A 19,042-nucleotide genomic window follows, 5' to 3' on the forward strand; every position below is an offset into this window, starting at 1 on the left:
GAGCCTCCAGATTGTCCTCAGCCCCCTCTGAACTTTTCACCAGGCCCAGGGTCCTACCTAACTCCCAGAGCCCATTCTCTTCTCGATATCCACTGAGCATTACCCTATGTTTTTACTTATTCCTTGATACTCAACAATCACATACCCAAGTTGTGGTATGATTCAGTCTGCCCCAACCTGCAGCCAATGTCCCGACTGCAGGACACAAGGCTGAAAAGGGCACAAGAAGTTCAGGCTTTGTCCATCCACACACCACAGTCTCCAGGTCTAATCTATCCCTGAAGTTATTATTGAGGCACCTTCCACAGTGACCCACTCTTCCAGCTCTCTCCCCTATTTTCTACTTTACTGTTTTTCTCCCATTACCTCCTCTTCCTTTCACTTGGTGAAGCTGCTGGAAGACCCCGCTGTACTCTAGCCAGGACTGACTTGAGGCAAACCCATGAGTTTGCTTTGGAAAGGAATTAATAATGAAAGCTGGAAGGCATCTTCAGGACAATAAACACCTCCTTTTTCCCTTTCCAGCCTCTGGCACAGCACCTTTCTCTGGTGGAAATGCTTTCTGGGACACAACCTGAGTCTCACTCAAAGGCTGGGACAAGGAAGGACAGGGTAGTATATGCAGCAAGCAAAGGTGACCATGAATTATGTTTCTTGCCGACTAAAAGCTGCAACAGAACTTCTTAATGTGCTGTGAGCTGAGCCTTGTAAAGTAGGACAGACTCCTGACACCCATACCTTGCCAGGGAATAAATAACTCTCCCCCAAAGTTTCTAGAAAAATATTCAGAAACAAGAGACATATTTTCAATCCAAACAAAATGAGTGTGTAATTGTAGAAGTTTACCAGGACAATGGACCCAGGATAAACACCTCTGATAATAAAATTATAATGAAAATAAAACAATTTTCTTTTAAAGTCTTGAAAGAAAATATCAGCAAGGGCAAAGCTTTGGTTTTGATTCCCAGCACCACAGAACAGCCAAATAAGCTATCTTTAAAGCAAATAAAAACAAAAGAGCAGGGGATATATAGCTCAGCGGCATAAACACCTGCCTGGCAAGTGCAAGGTCCCAAGTTCGATCTCCAGTACCACAAAAATACCCAGCATTCGGAAAAGCTGAGACAGAAAATCACAAGTTCAAACCTAGTCTAGGCAATGTAGCAAGAACTTAGTTCAAAAGATAGGAAAGACGTACGAATGTAGCTCAGTTCAATCCCAGTACAACAACAACAACACATTAAAAATTTGTCATTACTTTTAATCCCTAACTTAGTTGAGAGGAAGACAGTTTTTTAAACTTCACTGCAGTTTGACTTACAGATCACAGAAAATGTGTTAAATTCTGAGTGTCTGACACCCAACAACCTTGAAACAGTAATATGCATCCTATTTCACAGACACTGAGAGGCTTCAGCCTTTGACAACAACAGAATGCTCCTCGGGGTGAATAATTCCTCTTGTGATTGGCTGCAGCTATTTCAGGGGCTGATACAGACTCCATATTGAAATGCTACTACCCATTGACAGATGGGGAGGAAGAAAAACGAAGGGCCAAATATATCAAATTTCCTCTGCAAACTATGAACAATGTGTTTGGCTTTTTAACAGCTCAAACAGTCATTTTGAAATCAATGTTTACAACAAAAAAACAGCAGTAATTTTCTTCTAAATCACTTCAAAGTAGTAATGCTCTCAAAGTTTTTCTAATTTAGGGCTAGAAGACATAATGGTTATTTTCAAATGTCTGGTTAAAAATCAGAGAAGGACTCAAAGGTAAGCCACAAGTATGCAAGTGAATCCTAAATGTTTCTATTTCTGGTCAAGAACCAGAGTGAATGAATATATTCAGCTTCACTTTGTAAATAAAGCAGTCAATTGTAGTTAAGAAATTTTAAAATTACTAAAATTTTTCTTGCTCTATGCAATGTGAAACCTGCTTAAAATTATATAGAAATGAATATGATCCTAATATCAGAATAATATGCTTCTTCCAGTTTTAATTTTAAAAAAACAAAGAAAAACTATAAAATCTATTAAGAAATCAATGATAATTGATAATGTGAGAATATGGACTTAATACTATTTGCCTAAGGAAACTGTAAATAGTCAGCTCCAAATTCTTTTTTAAAACTCCAGTTCATTATTTAAAAAAACCTTCAAATGTCTACTTAAGTATAAATACTAACAAAGGCTCTGTATTTTTTTAAAGCCCCTCAGAACCCCTGGAATAATGCCTGCCAACTAAAACACCTACTATGAATTTAGTAATGGGTTATGCAAACATAAATTACAAGGCCAGACATTTTAAAAGGGGAAAAAAAGGTGATTTATTGACGCACTGGAGACATGGCAGGATAGAACCACTATTTCAATTTTCCATATATTCCTCAACACTGCAGATGTGTTAATGCAAAAAGAATTTTAGAGTAAAAAGGGCTCTCAGCTCTTCTGGTTCTACTATGTCAGTTCCTTTACTTAAAAAGAGTTACCAGTGAGTTCATTTCCCACACTTCAAATCAAGAACATTAATGTACAAATGTTTTATCTAGATTCAAGGAAGAATTGATTTATTCAAATGAAAGTATAACTCAAAATCTTAATTCAGAATAAATACATTTGTATGCAAATATCACATTCCTTTATCTTACAATAGCGGAGTTAAACCACAAGTTCTGTTCTCTACTAGTCCAATGTACCTTGATCATATTTTTAATTTCTTCATCTCTATATGTGTGCATTCACTCACCTCTTCTTGTCTATTTCACTACTGGAACTAATATATATTTTTTCCTTTTCTGTGGCAAAGCAATCATTTAAATCATATGAAAACTACTTTTCATGGGTTGTTTCTATACAAATAAAAATATACAAGTCCTGGACTTTTAATTTAAAGAAACAGAAACCACCACTCTTTTCTGACTAGGTCATGGGAACAGAACATGACAGATGGAAATCCCTAAACACATATCTATAGAGCAAGAATCTTCATTTTTCTTCACTTTGCTTCACTAATGGCCGTTTTTAAAGCACAGGCAATTGGCTAAAAAAGCATGTCTCCAGAGTAAGTTCAAAAATATTTTACTAAAAAGAAGGCAGGGTTTCAAATGCAAAGATACAGAAGCAGATTCCTGTTGTTCTTTGCACTGCAAATTCCTCCCCAGTGGAGGCTGTGAGCACGCACACACACACACACACACACACACATACACCAATACAATACAGTATGAGTGCCTGGCACTTTTGATTATGTGAACACACCTGACCCCAGGGAAATAGGCTGAGACCAGTCCCATATTTCAGACAAACCAAACAGCCAATAGACAGTAATGGTTCTAAGCTACTGATGACCTGGGCCAAAGATGAAGCAGCACTTAATCTTCTGAGGGAAACTGTCAATGTTAGGAGGTCCAAGCTGACCTTTCACCCGATCTTAATCACAGCCACCTATGATAACAAAGTGAGGTTTATTTTTATGCCTGGCTGCAGACTAAAATGATCAATCCCTCAATTTTGACTGTTTGGCTCTGTACAATGAGCCAGAGTAAGTGGATTCTACATGGAGAGTTCATTGAGGGAACAAAACGTGCCAGAGAATCAGACCTAAAATAATTTCATCAAAACTCACCACTTCATTAAAGTCTCTCAAACTCTGCAAATTCAGTGAAATTCCAATAAAAGTCAATTTTAAAGTTTCATTCAAGAAATAAGAATTTTCAAACTGGAAATGAACAAAGGATTGTGAAAGTCACATGGGAAACTAGACAAAGTGGCCAACACAGTCCAGATGATGGCACAAAGCCATAAGCATAGTGCCTATCCATACCAGAGGTTCAGAAATAGCAGAGTAATCATACTCAAAACCAGCAGGATCACATCAGGAACACAGAAGCAAATTGTGACAGCTAATGGCATGCTAAGAAATACTGACAGTGATGAAAAAGGTGGACTGCACAGTAAATGGCTCTGTGAAGGACTCAGGACTCTCAGCAGACAAGGACAAAGTTGAAGCTCTACTCATCACCATCCATACAAATCACAAGTCCCACATGGGCAGCAAAACCAAGCACTGTGGAAAGGTAGCTCAGGAGGTATAATGACCTCCACATAGAAAAGACTTGTGAAATAAGACGGGGAAAAAAAAACAAAACCTGTGCATGGAGAAAACTGGGGGCACAGGGTGGGAATGTTCTATCCACATGTATATGAACACCTTCCCTATAACCAACTGGCAGCATAAACAGGGACCAGAAGAGCGGTGGCCTGGGAAAAGATATCCACAAGACGTACTCTCAACAGTGTGCAGATTCAGAATGTTGGAAAGACACAGTAATGTTGGAAGGCAGCAAATGACCCAAGAGGAAAGTGGGCAAATGATATAAGCAAGAAATATGCTAAAGAGGAAGCTGTACACAGGCTGGTCTCTGTCTAGAAGATGCTCACCCACAGCAGAAAAATATAAATTGGAAGTAAGTAAGATTCATTTTACAGCTCTTTAATGAACAAAGGCTGGGGCCGGGGAGATGGCTCAGGGGGTCAGGGAGATGGCTCAGTGGAATAAGTGCTTCTCTGGCAAGCGCAAGGGCCTGAGTTCAATCCCTAGGTCTACCAAAACAAACAAACAAAGGCTAACCCTGAGTGCCAGCAAGGGTGTGGCCAGAACAGATGGGGGTAGGTTGTGGGGTAGGGTGGTGATGGGGAGGTTGCCTGCAGCTCTGCAGGGGGACAATGGCATTCAACTGCACTGGAGAGCCACAAGTTAGGGACATCATGCCATGCTGACATAACGAGTACCCTATGACCAGCAATAGCACTTCTGGAGCGTACTCTGGGAAAGCCCTTAAGCCCTTCCCACTGTACACACCCAGGAATAGCGAGAGTCACAACCACCAAGTCTCTATAGCCATTTTAACTGGGTGTTCTTTATGCACACAACGGGATCCCATGTTGCAGTTCAAATGAATCGACTGGATGCAGAAGCTCTTGGGGCTCAATCACTAGGAGGAGATGCTGGGTAAAAATAGTCAAAAATAGGCTGGGAGATGGCTCAGTAGAATAAGTGCTCCCCTGTTAAGCTCAAGGGCCCGAGTTCAATCCCTGGTTCCGCCAAAAAAAAAAAAATGGTCAAAAATATATATTATTATAACAACACATTTTATGACTACATAAACATTGTTATGAATGCACTAAGCATATAGAAATAAAACAATTTTAGGATATGTTTACATCCAAGGAGGTAGAGGGTGGAATGGAATGGAAGTGAGTTTTTAGCTGGATATGCAATATTTTACCTTGATTTGAAGAAAACCAGGTATCAGAAATAAACAGCCAAAACATTAGTTTTTATAAGAAAAGCATGGAAAGTTAGTTTTTACAAGAAAAACATGGAAAGTTAGTTTTTACAAGAAAAGCATGGAAACATTTTTTTCTACATTCCTCAGTGCTAGAAATATTTCATATTAAAACTTAAACTTTAATACATGGTATGAAAGTATTATCACTTTATATGTGATCACATTGCTATCAGTCTGTTTCACATGAGGCCATGGCTTAGAAGTAGATGTGGCTGTGCCCCCTGACCCAGTCTCCCTACCTGTACCATAGCCCCCTAAGACAATACAGGGCCTGTTGGATGTACAGCTTTTTTAGAATGGAAATGTAGCTTGCAACTTATGAACACCACATTCTCATGGCACAACACAAATATCAGATACAAGAAATGTGCATTCCCTGCCACATCTAAAACTGGGTCCCCAGTAACAGCTGAGCTGTCAAGGTGGGGACAGTGGATCAGGCCTTCTTTATAGCATTCCAAGAACAGTTGGTGAATGGTCAAACTGGGGTTTCAATCAGCCTGTTGGTCTTTCTCGGGGGCCTCTCAAATGTAAGGTGGGGAGCAGCAGTTTTACACTGTCTCCTCTAGATGCAAACTGCACACTTGAGAAGCAGTCTGAACTCTCTCCTCTAAATGCAATCTACTGGGAAGCCAGGCAGGGAATAGGGGCAGTGGCATGTGGCCAGGACCCCTCTGTAGCAACAGGCAGCTCTGGAAATCCATCCTGCACAGCATCCAGCTCTGCACACCAGAAGGTGACTGTTACTACAACACTCTATAAGCACTCCCCAGGGACCTGCTCTGGCACAGCCCTGTGGTCAGCCTGTCTGGATCAAAAGCCTCCTGCCATGCCAGGTGTGGTAACACAGGCCTGTAATCCCAGCACTCTGGAGGTTGAGGCAGTAATATCACAAGTTAAGACCCAATCCAGGCAACTTAGTGAGGTAATGAGACACATCTCAAAATATAAAATAAAAAGAGACTTAGGATATAGCTCGTTGTGAAGGCCCTGGGTTCAATCCTTGGCAGTGAAAACCAAAAACTACTGGCAGCCTTGCCACTTCTTGGCTGTGACACCCATGAATAGCTATGTCATCTCTGGGCCTCAGTTTCCCCTTCTCTGACATAGAAATAAATAATACTTTTTGCAGAGAGGTGCTGTGAGTTAAATCAGTTAAAGCACTGTAGTGCTGGGCATAATATAACCATGTTAATCATGTGCAAGACCTCTGTAAATGTTAGCTATTGTTATAAGTTGGGTCTGCCTCATCCCTGAAGCTGCCAGGCCCTTAGAACAAAGCTTTCCTAGGCCACCCCTGTCCAATGAAAGACTCCTGCTAGGAAAATGTCAAGATGTAGGGGAGGCCAGGTCCATTAGAGCAAAACACTGTACCTGGGTTGTGGGCTCACAGAAGGACCAACAGGGAGGCTCTGGCTCCAGGGGCTGTGGGAGTCCTGGACCCACCTGGCTAACACCCACACTTCTTCTCCAATCAGAAAGCAGAGGTGACACAGCTGGCTCAGATTACAAATTGAGTTGACAGGGGCAGAACCAGAGTGAGGCAGTCAGTGTTCTGACCCCCAGAGTTAAATCCCTCTTCAATGAGGTCTTCCTGCTAGAATATTGGGCCACAATCAAAATCATCACACTAACTTTTTATGGAGTTCATACTGGCAATTTAAGGCCAAAAGCCAATGTGAGTCAAAACTGAGTGGTCCATAATGACTTTCCCACCAGCCTGGCATGCTGGCCACAGAAAAACAAAGTCAACAGACCTCAGAGCCAGTGGAATCCATCATCCAATGGTCTCTTTCTTGACTGACATAACTTCAAAATGGATGGGGAGATTTTCCTAGTGTCTGGTTTATAATAAATCCCATAATTTAAGAAGTATTTTTGTGCTATTGATAAACTTTAGTCTATACAAAGTGCTCCTTCCTGAGTAAACTCATAAAATGTATCTTTTTTTCTTTTAATGTATTTAGCACAAGGTCTACAGGGTCCCACTATATAGATTGGTCTCATAGTTATTCTCCTGTTTTCAGCCTCCCAAATGCTGGGATTACAACTGTGTGCTAGCACATCCAGTCTCAATGGCTGTCTCAGTGCGCCCTAGGCGCAGGGCCAGCATGGTAGGCCCAGGGACCAAACCCCTGGTCCCTGCTTCTGCCTAAGCAGGAGCTTTAATCTGCTGAGCTATTTGCCTGGCCCTATAAAATACAGCTTTGCATTTACACACTTTCTTTCAAATGTGTGCCTCTTCAAAGCAATATGCAAAAGTATATTTTTTTTTCCAAAAGTATTTTGTTTTATAAACTAATAGAAGAGGAACTGCTTACAAACCAGTGAGCTAATCTGACATCTGGCTCCTGAAACAGTGGCTCAGTGGTTACTGCCCAACCTTGTGAGTCTGGCTGATGGGAGAAGCCAGGTATAGGGGTACATATGTAATCCCAGCACTTGGGAGGGCAAAGCAGGAGGCTTGATAGAAGTTTAGAGCCAGTCTGGTTACAAAGTGAGTTCAAGGCCAGCCTGAACTGCATAGGATAATCCTATCTATGAGTCCGAGCTGTATAGCAAGACCCTGTACCAAATACAAAAATTAAAAAGGGTTTTTTTAAAAAAAAAAATTAAAGTCTACTCACAGATACTTCTTCAAAAAGAGACTTTTCTCACACTCACACACACACACACACACACACACACACACACACAGAGCAGGTCATTCATTTATTGAGTTTCTGTGACTTGCCACACCATTCTGGAAATCCTGCAGCAGTTCATCCAACTCATGGCTACAAGTGGACTATCATTACTCCCATTGTTCAAATGAGAAAACAAAGGCTAAGAGAGGCTGTGTGGCTAAATGGGGTCTCCACTGAAACTCCACCCCACAGGAATCTAATAAAATCCTTTCCCTTTTTTTTTTTTTTTTTTTTTTTTTGTGGAACCAGGGATTGAACTCAGGCCCTTGCGCTTGCCAGGGAAGCGCTTATTCCATTGAGCTATCTCCCCAGCCCCAATCCTTTCCTTCTGACAGCTATTGAGCTCTCAGATAATTTGTCCGATGCTTAAAATAGTGCATCAGAAACCGTGAGACACATGAAGGAAGTGACACACAGCTCAGGAAGGAAAGGGAACGCCAGCCATTTGAATGGCTCAGCACAAGGCTTCAGGGGCCATCAGACAGTGTTCACAAAGACCAAAGGTTACAGGGTGGCCCTGCTGTCCTTGGTCTAAGACCCACCCACACGTGGCTCTGACTGCTGCCTGTGACACAGAGCAGAGAGAGATTAGCTCCTTGCCTATTGTCTACACATTCTCCCTCAAACTCCAATTCAGTACATAAAGTGTACTGAATATATCAAGTTTCAAACTTTGTTCAATGGTACCCCAGGTTTGGGAGGGAAGGGGAAAGATGGGAAGAAAAGGAGACAGGAACAAAGAGGGGCAGCGGGAGTGGGGAGAATATGAATGAGAATCTAACACCTAAAAATAACACTGCTGAGAGCCAACAAAGACCAAAGAGACTAGCCAAAATGGCTTTTGATTGAAGGAAGTCTGGGGAACATCTCTCCAAATTCAAAACTACAGACAGACAGACAGACAGACAGACAGACAGACAGACAGACACAGACACACACACACACACACACACACACACACACACACACAGACTGGCTTTAGGAAGACTATTAAGAAGTGTCTTCCATTCTAAGACTCAAACACCTCCTGAGTCCCTGAAGCAACCTCTGCCTACTTGTTCACTATCACACAACTGCTTCAGTTCTTATCTCCATCTGAAACTACCCTGTGTGTCATCTGTCTGTCTGGTCAATGTCTGCCCACACCTAGTATGGGGACAGCTCTAAGCATAAGAACCTTCTCTTTTGTTCCCATTACATCTCAAGAAAAGAAATAATAGTAGCTACTAAGTACCTACTTCATACTCCATATTCTTGAACTCATTTCAGCGTAACAGCTGCTATCACATACTCAATTTCTCTAATCTGAAAAGTCAAAGTCTAAGAAGCTCCAAGATACTCAGCTTGTAGAACTTGGATTAGGGGTGCTTGGACTGGGGAGATAGCTCAGTAGAATAAGTGCTTGCCTGGCAAGTGCAAGGTCCTGAGTACATTCCCCAGGTCTGCCAAAAAAAAAAAAAAAAAGAAAAAGAAAAAAGAAAAAGAATGGATTAGGGTGCTCGATCAGTAAAGTTCACAGAAATATCTCCCCCCCCAAAAAAAAAAAATCTGAAAACTTCTAAACACTTCTGGTCCCAAGCATTATGGATAAGAGATTCTCAAACTATATAAACTCTTTCTACTTATAGGAAATCAGACACAGTGGTGCATGTCTGTAATCTCAGCTATCTGAGAGGCTAATGCAGGAGAAACTAAATTCTGAGTCCAGCCTTGGCAATTTAGCAAGAATCTGTCTCAAAATAAAAAAGCCTTGGCAGGCAGCTCAGTGCAAAGGCCCTGGGTTCAATCCCAGTACTACAAAAGTGGTAGGAGCTTCAAGTGTCAGAATGCTAAGCAACCTTGCCCAGGGTCACTTGGCCTAGATATCCATGCCACCAGCCTGGGACTGGACATTTACCTTTTGGGACCTTTTGAAACCTCTTTCAGTGTAACTGCTGCAGATGAAAGCTTCTGTCCTAACGTACTGGAGGTGACAAGAGCCAGTATTTGATGAGTGCCTGCTGTACAAAAAACAGGCAACTCCTCTACTCTTCAGGCTTCTGTAATACCCTCCCCAGCCTATAGGATGTCTTCGAGAATATGGGAGACAATGTAGCCACGCTACCACTCCTGATGGGACCTGAATTAGGCTAGAAATGTGTTCAGTATTCTGTCACACTCAAGGCAGCTTCTCCCCTAGGGGCTTGTAAGAACCAAGAAAATAACTTCTTAGTTTGATAAACTGGCTCACCAAGTTTAATTGGTAACTGTTAAAAGTTCACTTTTAATTTTAAACTTTTTCTAGTTAAAGTCTTATAAATTAACAGTGGGTGATTGCAGAATGATTAAACAGCCAAGTTTATTATGTGAGCTTTATAGTTTTGCTGATACTGAGTGGGCTTTTGTCAACTAGGCCACCACTGCAAAGGCATCTTATGTTACAGTGACTCATTGTCCACTGGGTTGAAGGTACAAGACACAGCTCCTTGAGGTTGAGTAGTGGGAGACAGCAACTGGGCCAGAGATAACCAGTCAACAGTGGGGTTGTACCAGCTTCTCCATCCCCAGACTACTTATGCATGAAAGTATGTGAATCTCTGGTGTTAACAACCTATGCCCCTGGTCTTCTACCTTGGAGACCTCCTGACCACTCATTGCTCTTGTCAAAGGGCCATGTTTGTCATGACACTAGCCAGTTCTCCTCCCTAAAATCCATAGTATGACAAATCAGTGTTGTGGGTCTCCAAGGTAGCCAGATCAATGTGCACAATGCGATGCAGGGAAATGATGCTAGCATGTGTACTAGATTGCATGTGGTGGTTTGAGACTAAAACAAATATGAACCCTGAATGGCAAACTCAAATCATACAGGCCCTTGGGCTTCGCAATTTGAGAAAACAAGAGAAGCAGTAATACTCAAACATGTGCACACTTGCACACATGCACATGTGCACACATGCACTCAAACATACACGAAGGAGCCACCAACAGTGTGCATATGCTGTTTGGGAGTTTGAAAAGTATCAGGGTGGTATGTGGCTTCCCTGACTGCCTACCCCAATCCCCAGTGTGACTGTGACCTTTTTCTGATATATGCCTAAGCCAGGATCCCTGCAGGACCTGGATACCCCTCAGGTACTACCCAGCCAGCCTCACAGCTCATGTGTGACATGTACACTGCTGTGGCCACTTTATTTTAAGTGACTCTTTTTCCAAATTGAGTCACTTCTGCAGCATTTATAAACACCTACAAAGGAGTGACTAAATGTATTTCGGTTCTGGCCGTGGTTATATATTACTGCTTCCACTGCCTCACCTTCCTCTGACTTTCTTCCTCCAGCTCTTTGTCTTCCTCACCTCCACAAAAACTGGCTGCAAAGGAGACAGCTGCTTTGTACCTGACCTGGCAAACACTTCCTCCCCATCATAAAGAGCAGAGGTGCCTTCCCAATGTCACCTGCCAGAACCCAGAAGGCAATAGCAAATCTAGTCATTGTGACAATGGTGCAAGATGTCATTTCAAGAAATTACTTTTTACAACTGTTGCCCAAGCGGTAAAATCAGAAAAACACTCCAAGCCCAAGGCAGAGAGATCAAGGTAAGACCTAGCACTCAAAACATGAAGCCGAGGAATGACTGTTATGTCAGTGTTGTTGAAAACATTACCTGTCACAAAGTGGCCACTCCAAGGCAGGTAAATGGGCTATGGGAGCTGCAACTGGCATCAAATTGGGTTCACCTCCCATAGGAGAGGTGTTAAGGAGGAAAGGGGTGTGCCACTAAGCCTGACCCCCAGGCAGCTTGGCCCCATTCAGTCAGGACAAGAGCTGACCTCTGCTGCTGACTCCAAGAGTAAGGGAAGGTGATATGAGAATGTCATTACATGCTCTCGATTAGGACAGATGGAGGAAGCACAGACACAAACTGCAATCCACACACAAGGCGTCAGTAGATTCATGCTCCAGTAAGCAAAAGACATTTAGGCAAAAATACACCAGGAAAAAATGATCAAGGAGTAACCTGCAGAGCAGCTGGGCTTTCCACACAGCAGCAGCATGGCCTACTGCCAGAGAAAAAAAACTACCCAAGAAAGCCTTACCAACAAATACCCCAGAAATAATCTGAGGCAGAAATGGACATGTTGACATGATCGAGACATATGTCGGTTTGGCCAGAATGCCACTTTCCCTCCCTTTTCTTCAGCAAAAGATTGTTCTTCCTGAACATCATGGAAGCAGAACAAAGTGAAAAGGTTGCCCAAAATCTTTTCGGTCTTGTGCAAAGTGGTCTTGGGCAAAGAGCACTTGTGTAGTAGTCCAGCATCGCCCTCCAACAGCACAGTTCCAAGTCGAAGCACACGTCACAGGACTAGTAAGGCATGTGCCCTGGGGCACTCAGTCCTCAACCTCACTAGCCACTCTGCCCATGTAACTCCCTGCACAGGGCCAGTGAGCCTCACTTAGTCAGTGTCTGAGGCTCCACCCTAAGGACCACTGCTATGCAGAACTATGTTTGTACATCTCATCTCATAGTTCTGCGATACAGAACTATGCTTGTTCTTAGAGCTGCTAAGAACACAGGCTCAGCAGCCAGACTTCCTGGGTTTGAGTCTCAGTCCAGCCAAGAGGCAAAAATGGAACCAAACTTTTCTCTGAAAAGCAAATGTCCACCACAACCAAATAGAAAAGCAAGACAAAGCAATTTCTAGATAAAAGAATGAAACCCTGAAGCTATTCCCTTGTGATACCCGATGAGAAGTGACTCAAGGTTTCAAGTGCTTGTGGTCTTGCCCATCCATAAGTGTCTAACACTAAGAGGCCACTGGAATCATGCTGGCAGAAATAGGAGCTCAGACAGCACCTTGGTCAAAGCAACAGAAAAACAACTCTGTGTGGAAGGCTAAGAAACTGTCATTTAGATCAGAAGCCAGGACTTTGGATAATACTGCAAAACACAATTCCTTTCTTTCTTTCCTCTCTTTTCTTTCCCCTTTTCCCCCTTGGTCCTGGGGATTGAACTCAGGGCCTTTGCACAGAGCTACATAAAAATCCTTTTTATTATTTTGAGGCAAAGACTCAGCTACTGCGCCCGGCAGACCGACCCTGATATATGTCATCCACCCAAGAGTTCTGGAGCCCGTGCCTCCTCCCTTGTCTATTTTCTCCCTCCCTGGGTACAAGGAGGCAGGGAGAAAAGAAAGAGAAAAATGAGGAGGAAAGGAAAAAAGAGAAGGCAGACAGGCTTAAATAGCAGAATTAGCACATGCAATGGTGCATGCCTGTAATCCCAGCTACTTGGGAGACTGTGTCTGGAGGAACACAAATTCCAGGAGCCAGCCTGGACAACTAAACAACATCCTACCTCAGTAACAAAAAATGAAAAGCCAGAGATGTAGTTCTGTGGTAGTTATGTTCCCAGCAACAACAACAAAAAGGGAGAATTGTTTATCCTCTATATGGAGGGTGACTGAGCCATCTGTGGTTGCTCCAGAGAACATTCTCACCATGGCCATAAGTGTTCTGTGGGGAAAGCACACAGTCAGAAGATGCCAGCTATGTGATCCCAACACTCGGCATGCAGCATCGCGCTGTTCTACTGTCTGGTGAGAAAGATAAGAAACTTTTAAGAAGAGGGATAGGATTTTCTCCTCAGGGCCAAACCATCTGGCACATGGAAGGTGTTCCATAAATATTTGTAAAATGATTAACTGTTATTATAAACCAACTCTGGGAATACTTTAAGCTGAAACTACCTATACTTGTTCTAGCTTTTTTCAATGTCCTTGAACTGGCTCTGTAAAACTCAACTGTCTCTAACACATTATGTAGTGAATGTTTAAAGTTAATACCAATAATAAATACTCATTGGGCTCTAGGTGCCAGGCCTGTGGGGGGCCCTCACACACAGATGTGCATGTGCATGCATACACACACTTAACTATCCACACATTCTACACATGAATGCTTATACTCACATAAATGTGGGCATACATAGACAAACATACACACATGTATGCACATGGCTATACATACAACAATCCAGAGCTGGGTCCTGGTATTACATTTTTTTATAGATGACAAAACTGAAACTTTACCTAAAAACAAGCAGCTAATAAGTCTCCTGCAGTAAAACAGGAAAAGAAATAGACCCAAGAAATGTTCCAGGACCTATTAGGTGATTATTAATTTAAAAAAGGAATGAATGTTTAGACAAAAAATATTTAAATGGCTTTTCTTTGAAATGGACACTTACGAACTCAAGGAAAATGAATAAACCTTTATTTGTAGAGTAACTGTAATATTTCAAATTAACCACAATTTTTAGATTTAAAAAGACACAAACATTAACCTGAAACTTAAAACATTCATTCTAAACAAAAAATCTTTAGGACACCAGCCATCTCAGACCCCTTCTGGGTGCCTGGGGCTTCTCATGCCTGTCAGTCTTGGCTGGCCACATGGGACACCCTAGTTACACAACCCTTCCATGGCTTTCAAGGTCCTCTTTCTGCCCCTGCCCATCTGCCCATGTGGGCCCAGCTTTTCCCTCCTGACCTGGAGGTCTTCCCAGATACCCTTGAGAAGAATCAGTCTAGGAAAACAAGCTTTGCTAAAGACTAAGCTTTACTCCTTTCTGAATTCTTAGGGTGCCTAATCCTGCATACAGGAACTCTACAGAAACTGTCCTCTCTCCCAGATTAAAAAAAAAAAAAAAAAAAAGGACAGGGATGCTTTCATCATAAATTAACATACATGGCACAACACCAGCAAGAAGACAACCAACTACTCTGCAGGCTGCCCTGGTCCAGGCTATTGTCTTCAATGGGCCGGTGGCAGGAGAGGACTATGCTATGTTCACAGGAAAGAGATGCCTTCCCTCCTTATAAACCAAAGGTGTTTTGTGGTTGTTGTTTATTTTTTTACCTCATGAGCAAAGTTCTAACTAAGCAGCCTTCAATTTCACACAGAGTCTGCAAGTGGTTCCCCCCACCCAACAATTCCTGAAAATTCCCACCACAGGGCTCTCCCCAAAGTGGAGGTTGCCAAGTAGATGCCAGCCTTGAGCACTGGCACAGGCTCAACCAGCAGAACACAGATACCTTCATTCTTTCTAGGTTCACCATAGGGTCCCCTTCTCTATGGAAGACAAAGTCTAAAGACAGGATCAGAAAAGAAATGCCCCCACGGACATTTACCAGCTGGCTGCTTCCCACTCAAGCTTCTTCTGTTTCTTGGGATTAGGAAAAGGTAAAGATGCAAAATATAAGGCTAGGTTTCCTTGAGTAACTGGCATGGCCTTCAACACAAATCATGTGAATTAGTTCCTAGTTTCTACAGAATAAGGCCTGCTTAAGTGCCACTGTAGGGACAGGGCTCAGTTCTATCAACATCTATCAACCCAGGATGTGGGGATAGCCAGGATGGAAAGCCAGAGGAGAAGATATCTCTATGTTACTAGCCAATAACTCTAGACTCTGAGGAAGTGCAAGAAGCAACTCTTTGCTCCATCACCTTTATAGGAAGCATGACAGACTGCGTCTTTTATCTTCTGTCTGGGTCCTTCTTGTTTGCTATGGAATTTCCTGGACATAAGGTCACCAAGGGAAGAGTTGTGAGAAAACACAACAACCAGCTAATGGGATGGTACTCGTGGCTAAGAGATACCTACAAGATGGACATGAAGGGAGTTGGCTAAGGAAACAGGCAAGCCTGAGAGCCAAGGAAACCACGACTCCCTCTAGCAGGGGAGGTTCTGTCCTGGATCTCTAGTTTTCTCCTGTCTCATGGCAAAGCCATTCTTTAAAAGCCACACAGAGGACAGCCACCCCATGAACCAATTTCCTATCTGCATTTTGTGTAATAAAACTTTTCAAGAATATTATAGCACAAGCTAGGGGCATCTGATCCAGAAAGTGGCTTTTCTTCCAGAGCTGTTCCATTGCTCTACCTGGAAGAACTGACAGCCATACTTAAGTGGCCTATGGCAGCTTCAACCCACTCATGTCCCAGTGGGATGGATGGGAGCCCCAGGGCACAAAATCTTGACAGGTCAAATCAGCAGTGCCCCCAGACAGCAATTCCTACACCTGCATACCTCTCTAGAGCTTGCTGGGTGCTCTGCATTTCTTACTAAATCTATAACAAAAACTGAAGGAAACAAAGGTCCCTGAAGACAGGCTAGGAGGATGCTGCTCTAGCTACTCTAAGCACTAGCTTCTCCACACATATAAGAAAAACCAAGAGCAATAAAGAGCACATTCTCAGTGCCCTTTACAGCATATTTCAAGAAAGAGGCATTTAAAAGGCCAAAGCAGATGAGATGTCTGTTTTATAAGAAATACTGGCAAGATGTTAACCTTGAAAACATATGTGTCAGACACTCTGCTACCCAGCACTGGGGAAGCTGGCCTAAAGGTCCCAGACCCCATGATGTCTTTTAAAGTCTAAGAGGTCAGTGGCTGGGAAGAGCCTAAGGGTCTAACACGCCTACATACCTGGCTATACGTTCTCATATACTCAACTTGCTCAACATCTGCATGTGGAATTAGCTGGTGCTTTGAAATGTCTAGACAATCTATCAACTACGATGTCTCCACAGCCTATGTGGGGACATGCAATCTGTTCTGATGGGGCTGCAATAACACAAGAAAAAAAGCAATTTACCTGCCTTTGTCTGATGAAATACAAAATGCTTACAACACATGTTCTGAATATGCCCCAGGATGCCAAGACCCCTCCAAGAGCCTGTTGCAGAGCTCTACCTCACCTCTGGAGTGTTCTTCTTGAACTCTCGGCTCTGCTCAATGAGCCTCTTTCTGGACTGTTCACTCTCATCTTGCCGGTTTGCCAATACAGTTGCGGTGGCATCGAGTTCTCTCTGTGAAGAAACACAAAAGATTAAGATTATAATTGTACATTTTGCCATGGGGATCATGTATGTATTTGAGAATATGGGTAGAACTCTGGGACCCTAGAGGTTTAATAAGCTTGAGGAGGGATATAGCTGAGCAGCACAAGTGCCTGAGGCAAGCACAAGGTTCTGAGTTCGATTCACGATACCAAAAAAAAAAAGGCTTGGACAGAGTAAGGCTGGACAACGGCAAGGACAGCAAGTGCAATTCATCCACTCCACATGCACCACACAGGCACTGGCTAAAACAAGTTAAACTTGCTCAGCTGGCCAGGTCATATACTACACACACTATATAAATGACTACCTATAAGGCAAAAGTAGAAACAATCCCCTACTAAAATCACCAGCCAGTGTCTCCATGATATCTTCCCTGGAGTTGCTCTGTATCTGCTCTTGGCAGTATCTTTCCAGCCATTCTTCTAGTTATGGTTCCCTGCATAACATGAACATGCTGTCTGTCCTACCAGAATGTAGGCCTGTTACTTTAGACAACCACAACAAGCTTACTTTAGGTCAGGCATCATGCTCAAGATTATTAACCTGTTATTATTAGTTCACAAGAGAGATATTTAAAAGGCAAATAACAAGAATAATTATTCCCAATATCTTGTAAACTTTTTAGAAGCATAGCACCTGGCAGAGCAGTGATTCTCAAAAATGTCTAACTTGCCTTGGACTCTGAGGACCACCAGGGCCAGGTCCTCAGAAGAGGATCTGCCAGAATGGTAGGCTCTGGATTCTGCTGTACATAGTAACTGACACTCTCAGTTGACTCGGAAGTTCCAGGAGAAGCAGCCAGAAGGAGATATTCCAAAGTAGCCTGTGGCAGATGGGCCCGGGATGGTGATCTAGACTCATGGCAGGAGCACAGGCCACACAGCCATCACGGCCAACAGACCTGATGTCTCACTGAGTGGATTCAGTTACTGAGGACAGCAGCTCATTCCATGTAGGACTCAGAGTGGCTGCTCCAAGTTGGTATCCCCTTGGCAGGACCCAATACCCTGAAGTTGAGCAGAGCAAAGGCCTAGTAAATAGAGGATGAAAGGCCAATGAGGTCATTCACTGACACCCAGGGTATAGTTGGGAGTTCCTCCCTACCCACCACCTAAAGTGACACTGGCTTTCCTTTGTGGTGGAAACAACCCAATGGGCCTGCAAGCTCTCCTGGGAAACAAACGAACAACTCATTGGTACCATTTTTGGGTGGCTCATAGCCAGACAAGATGACAGAGACCTGGAACAAACAGCCAGTGTGCTGTCAACTTAGGAATCATAGACATGAGGGTGGGGACAAGGGACTGAAAGAGAAGAGATGCCACCACACCGCACTCTTAGTATTTCTGGCATAAAAGCAAATCTTGGGCAAACAAGCCCAAAAGAATAACGTGGGCTAGCATTCAAGAACAGATGTCAAAGCTATTGCAGAAAAGAGGGAAACACTGAACATTTTGATAGACCATATTTGAAACACATCCCAGCTAAGAGAAGGCAGGGGAAAAAGAGCAACCGACACCCATGTGGGATATAGAGAGGAGGGAGCAGCCAGAGATAAGCAGAAGGCTTTAAAAAATATAAACAATCTGGTAAGAAGGAGGACTTAGACATCTATATTTAAGCAGCAGAATAAGTTATAAATGGAGACATCAAGCAGGAAGGAAAAAAGCCAATATTGAAAAAAAAAAAAAAAAAAAAAAAAAAAAAAAAAGTTGATGTTTCATTCCAAGCACACAGACACAGAGAACTTAAGAAAAAAACAAAATGAACACTGACTGCTTTCAATGAAGACAGTGTTGCCTTCACCACCCCAAAGGCCTAGGACAGTGCCACCAATCAGTCCTGGCTTTTTAAGCAAGTGGGACACTAGATGTTGGGATCCAAAGGTGATTTGGTTTCTTTCTTTCTTTCTTTCTTTCTTTCCTTTCTTTCTTTCTCTCTTTCTCTTTCTTTCTCTCTTTCTCTCTTTCTCTCTTTCTCTCTTTCTTTCTATGTATTTAGTACAGGGTCTACAGGTCTACAGGGTCTCACTACATAGTTCAGACTCGTAGTGATTCTCCTGTTTTCAGCCTCTCAAGTGCTGGGATAACAGGGGTGAGCCACCACACCCAG

At 42.9% G+C, this 19,042-nt stretch overlaps 1 protein-coding gene across 11 annotated transcripts in view; it reads right to left on the bottom strand.

Annotated features, from left to right (window-relative positions):
- The window catches only part of Cux1 (cut like homeobox 1), a 394,563-nt gene that overhangs the window by 282,311 nt on the left and 93,210 nt on the right, over positions 1–19,042 (bottom strand). For all 11 annotated transcript variants that reach the window (XM_004630467.3, XM_004630466.3, XM_023714408.1 and 8 more), the window contains exon 2: positions 16,787–16,897. In XM_004630467.3, coding sequence (XP_004630524.1) covers positions 16,787–16,897 — 111 coding nt within the window. The remainder of the gene's footprint in view (positions 1–16,786; positions 16,898–19,042) is intronic.

Source organism: Octodon degus, unplaced genomic scaffold (assembly GCF_000260255.1).
Source record: "Octodon degus isolate 3935 unplaced genomic scaffold, OctDeg1.0 scaffold00035, whole genome shotgun sequence".
Classification (NCBI taxonomy): Eukaryota; Metazoa; Chordata; class Mammalia; order Rodentia; family Octodontidae; genus Octodon; species Octodon degus.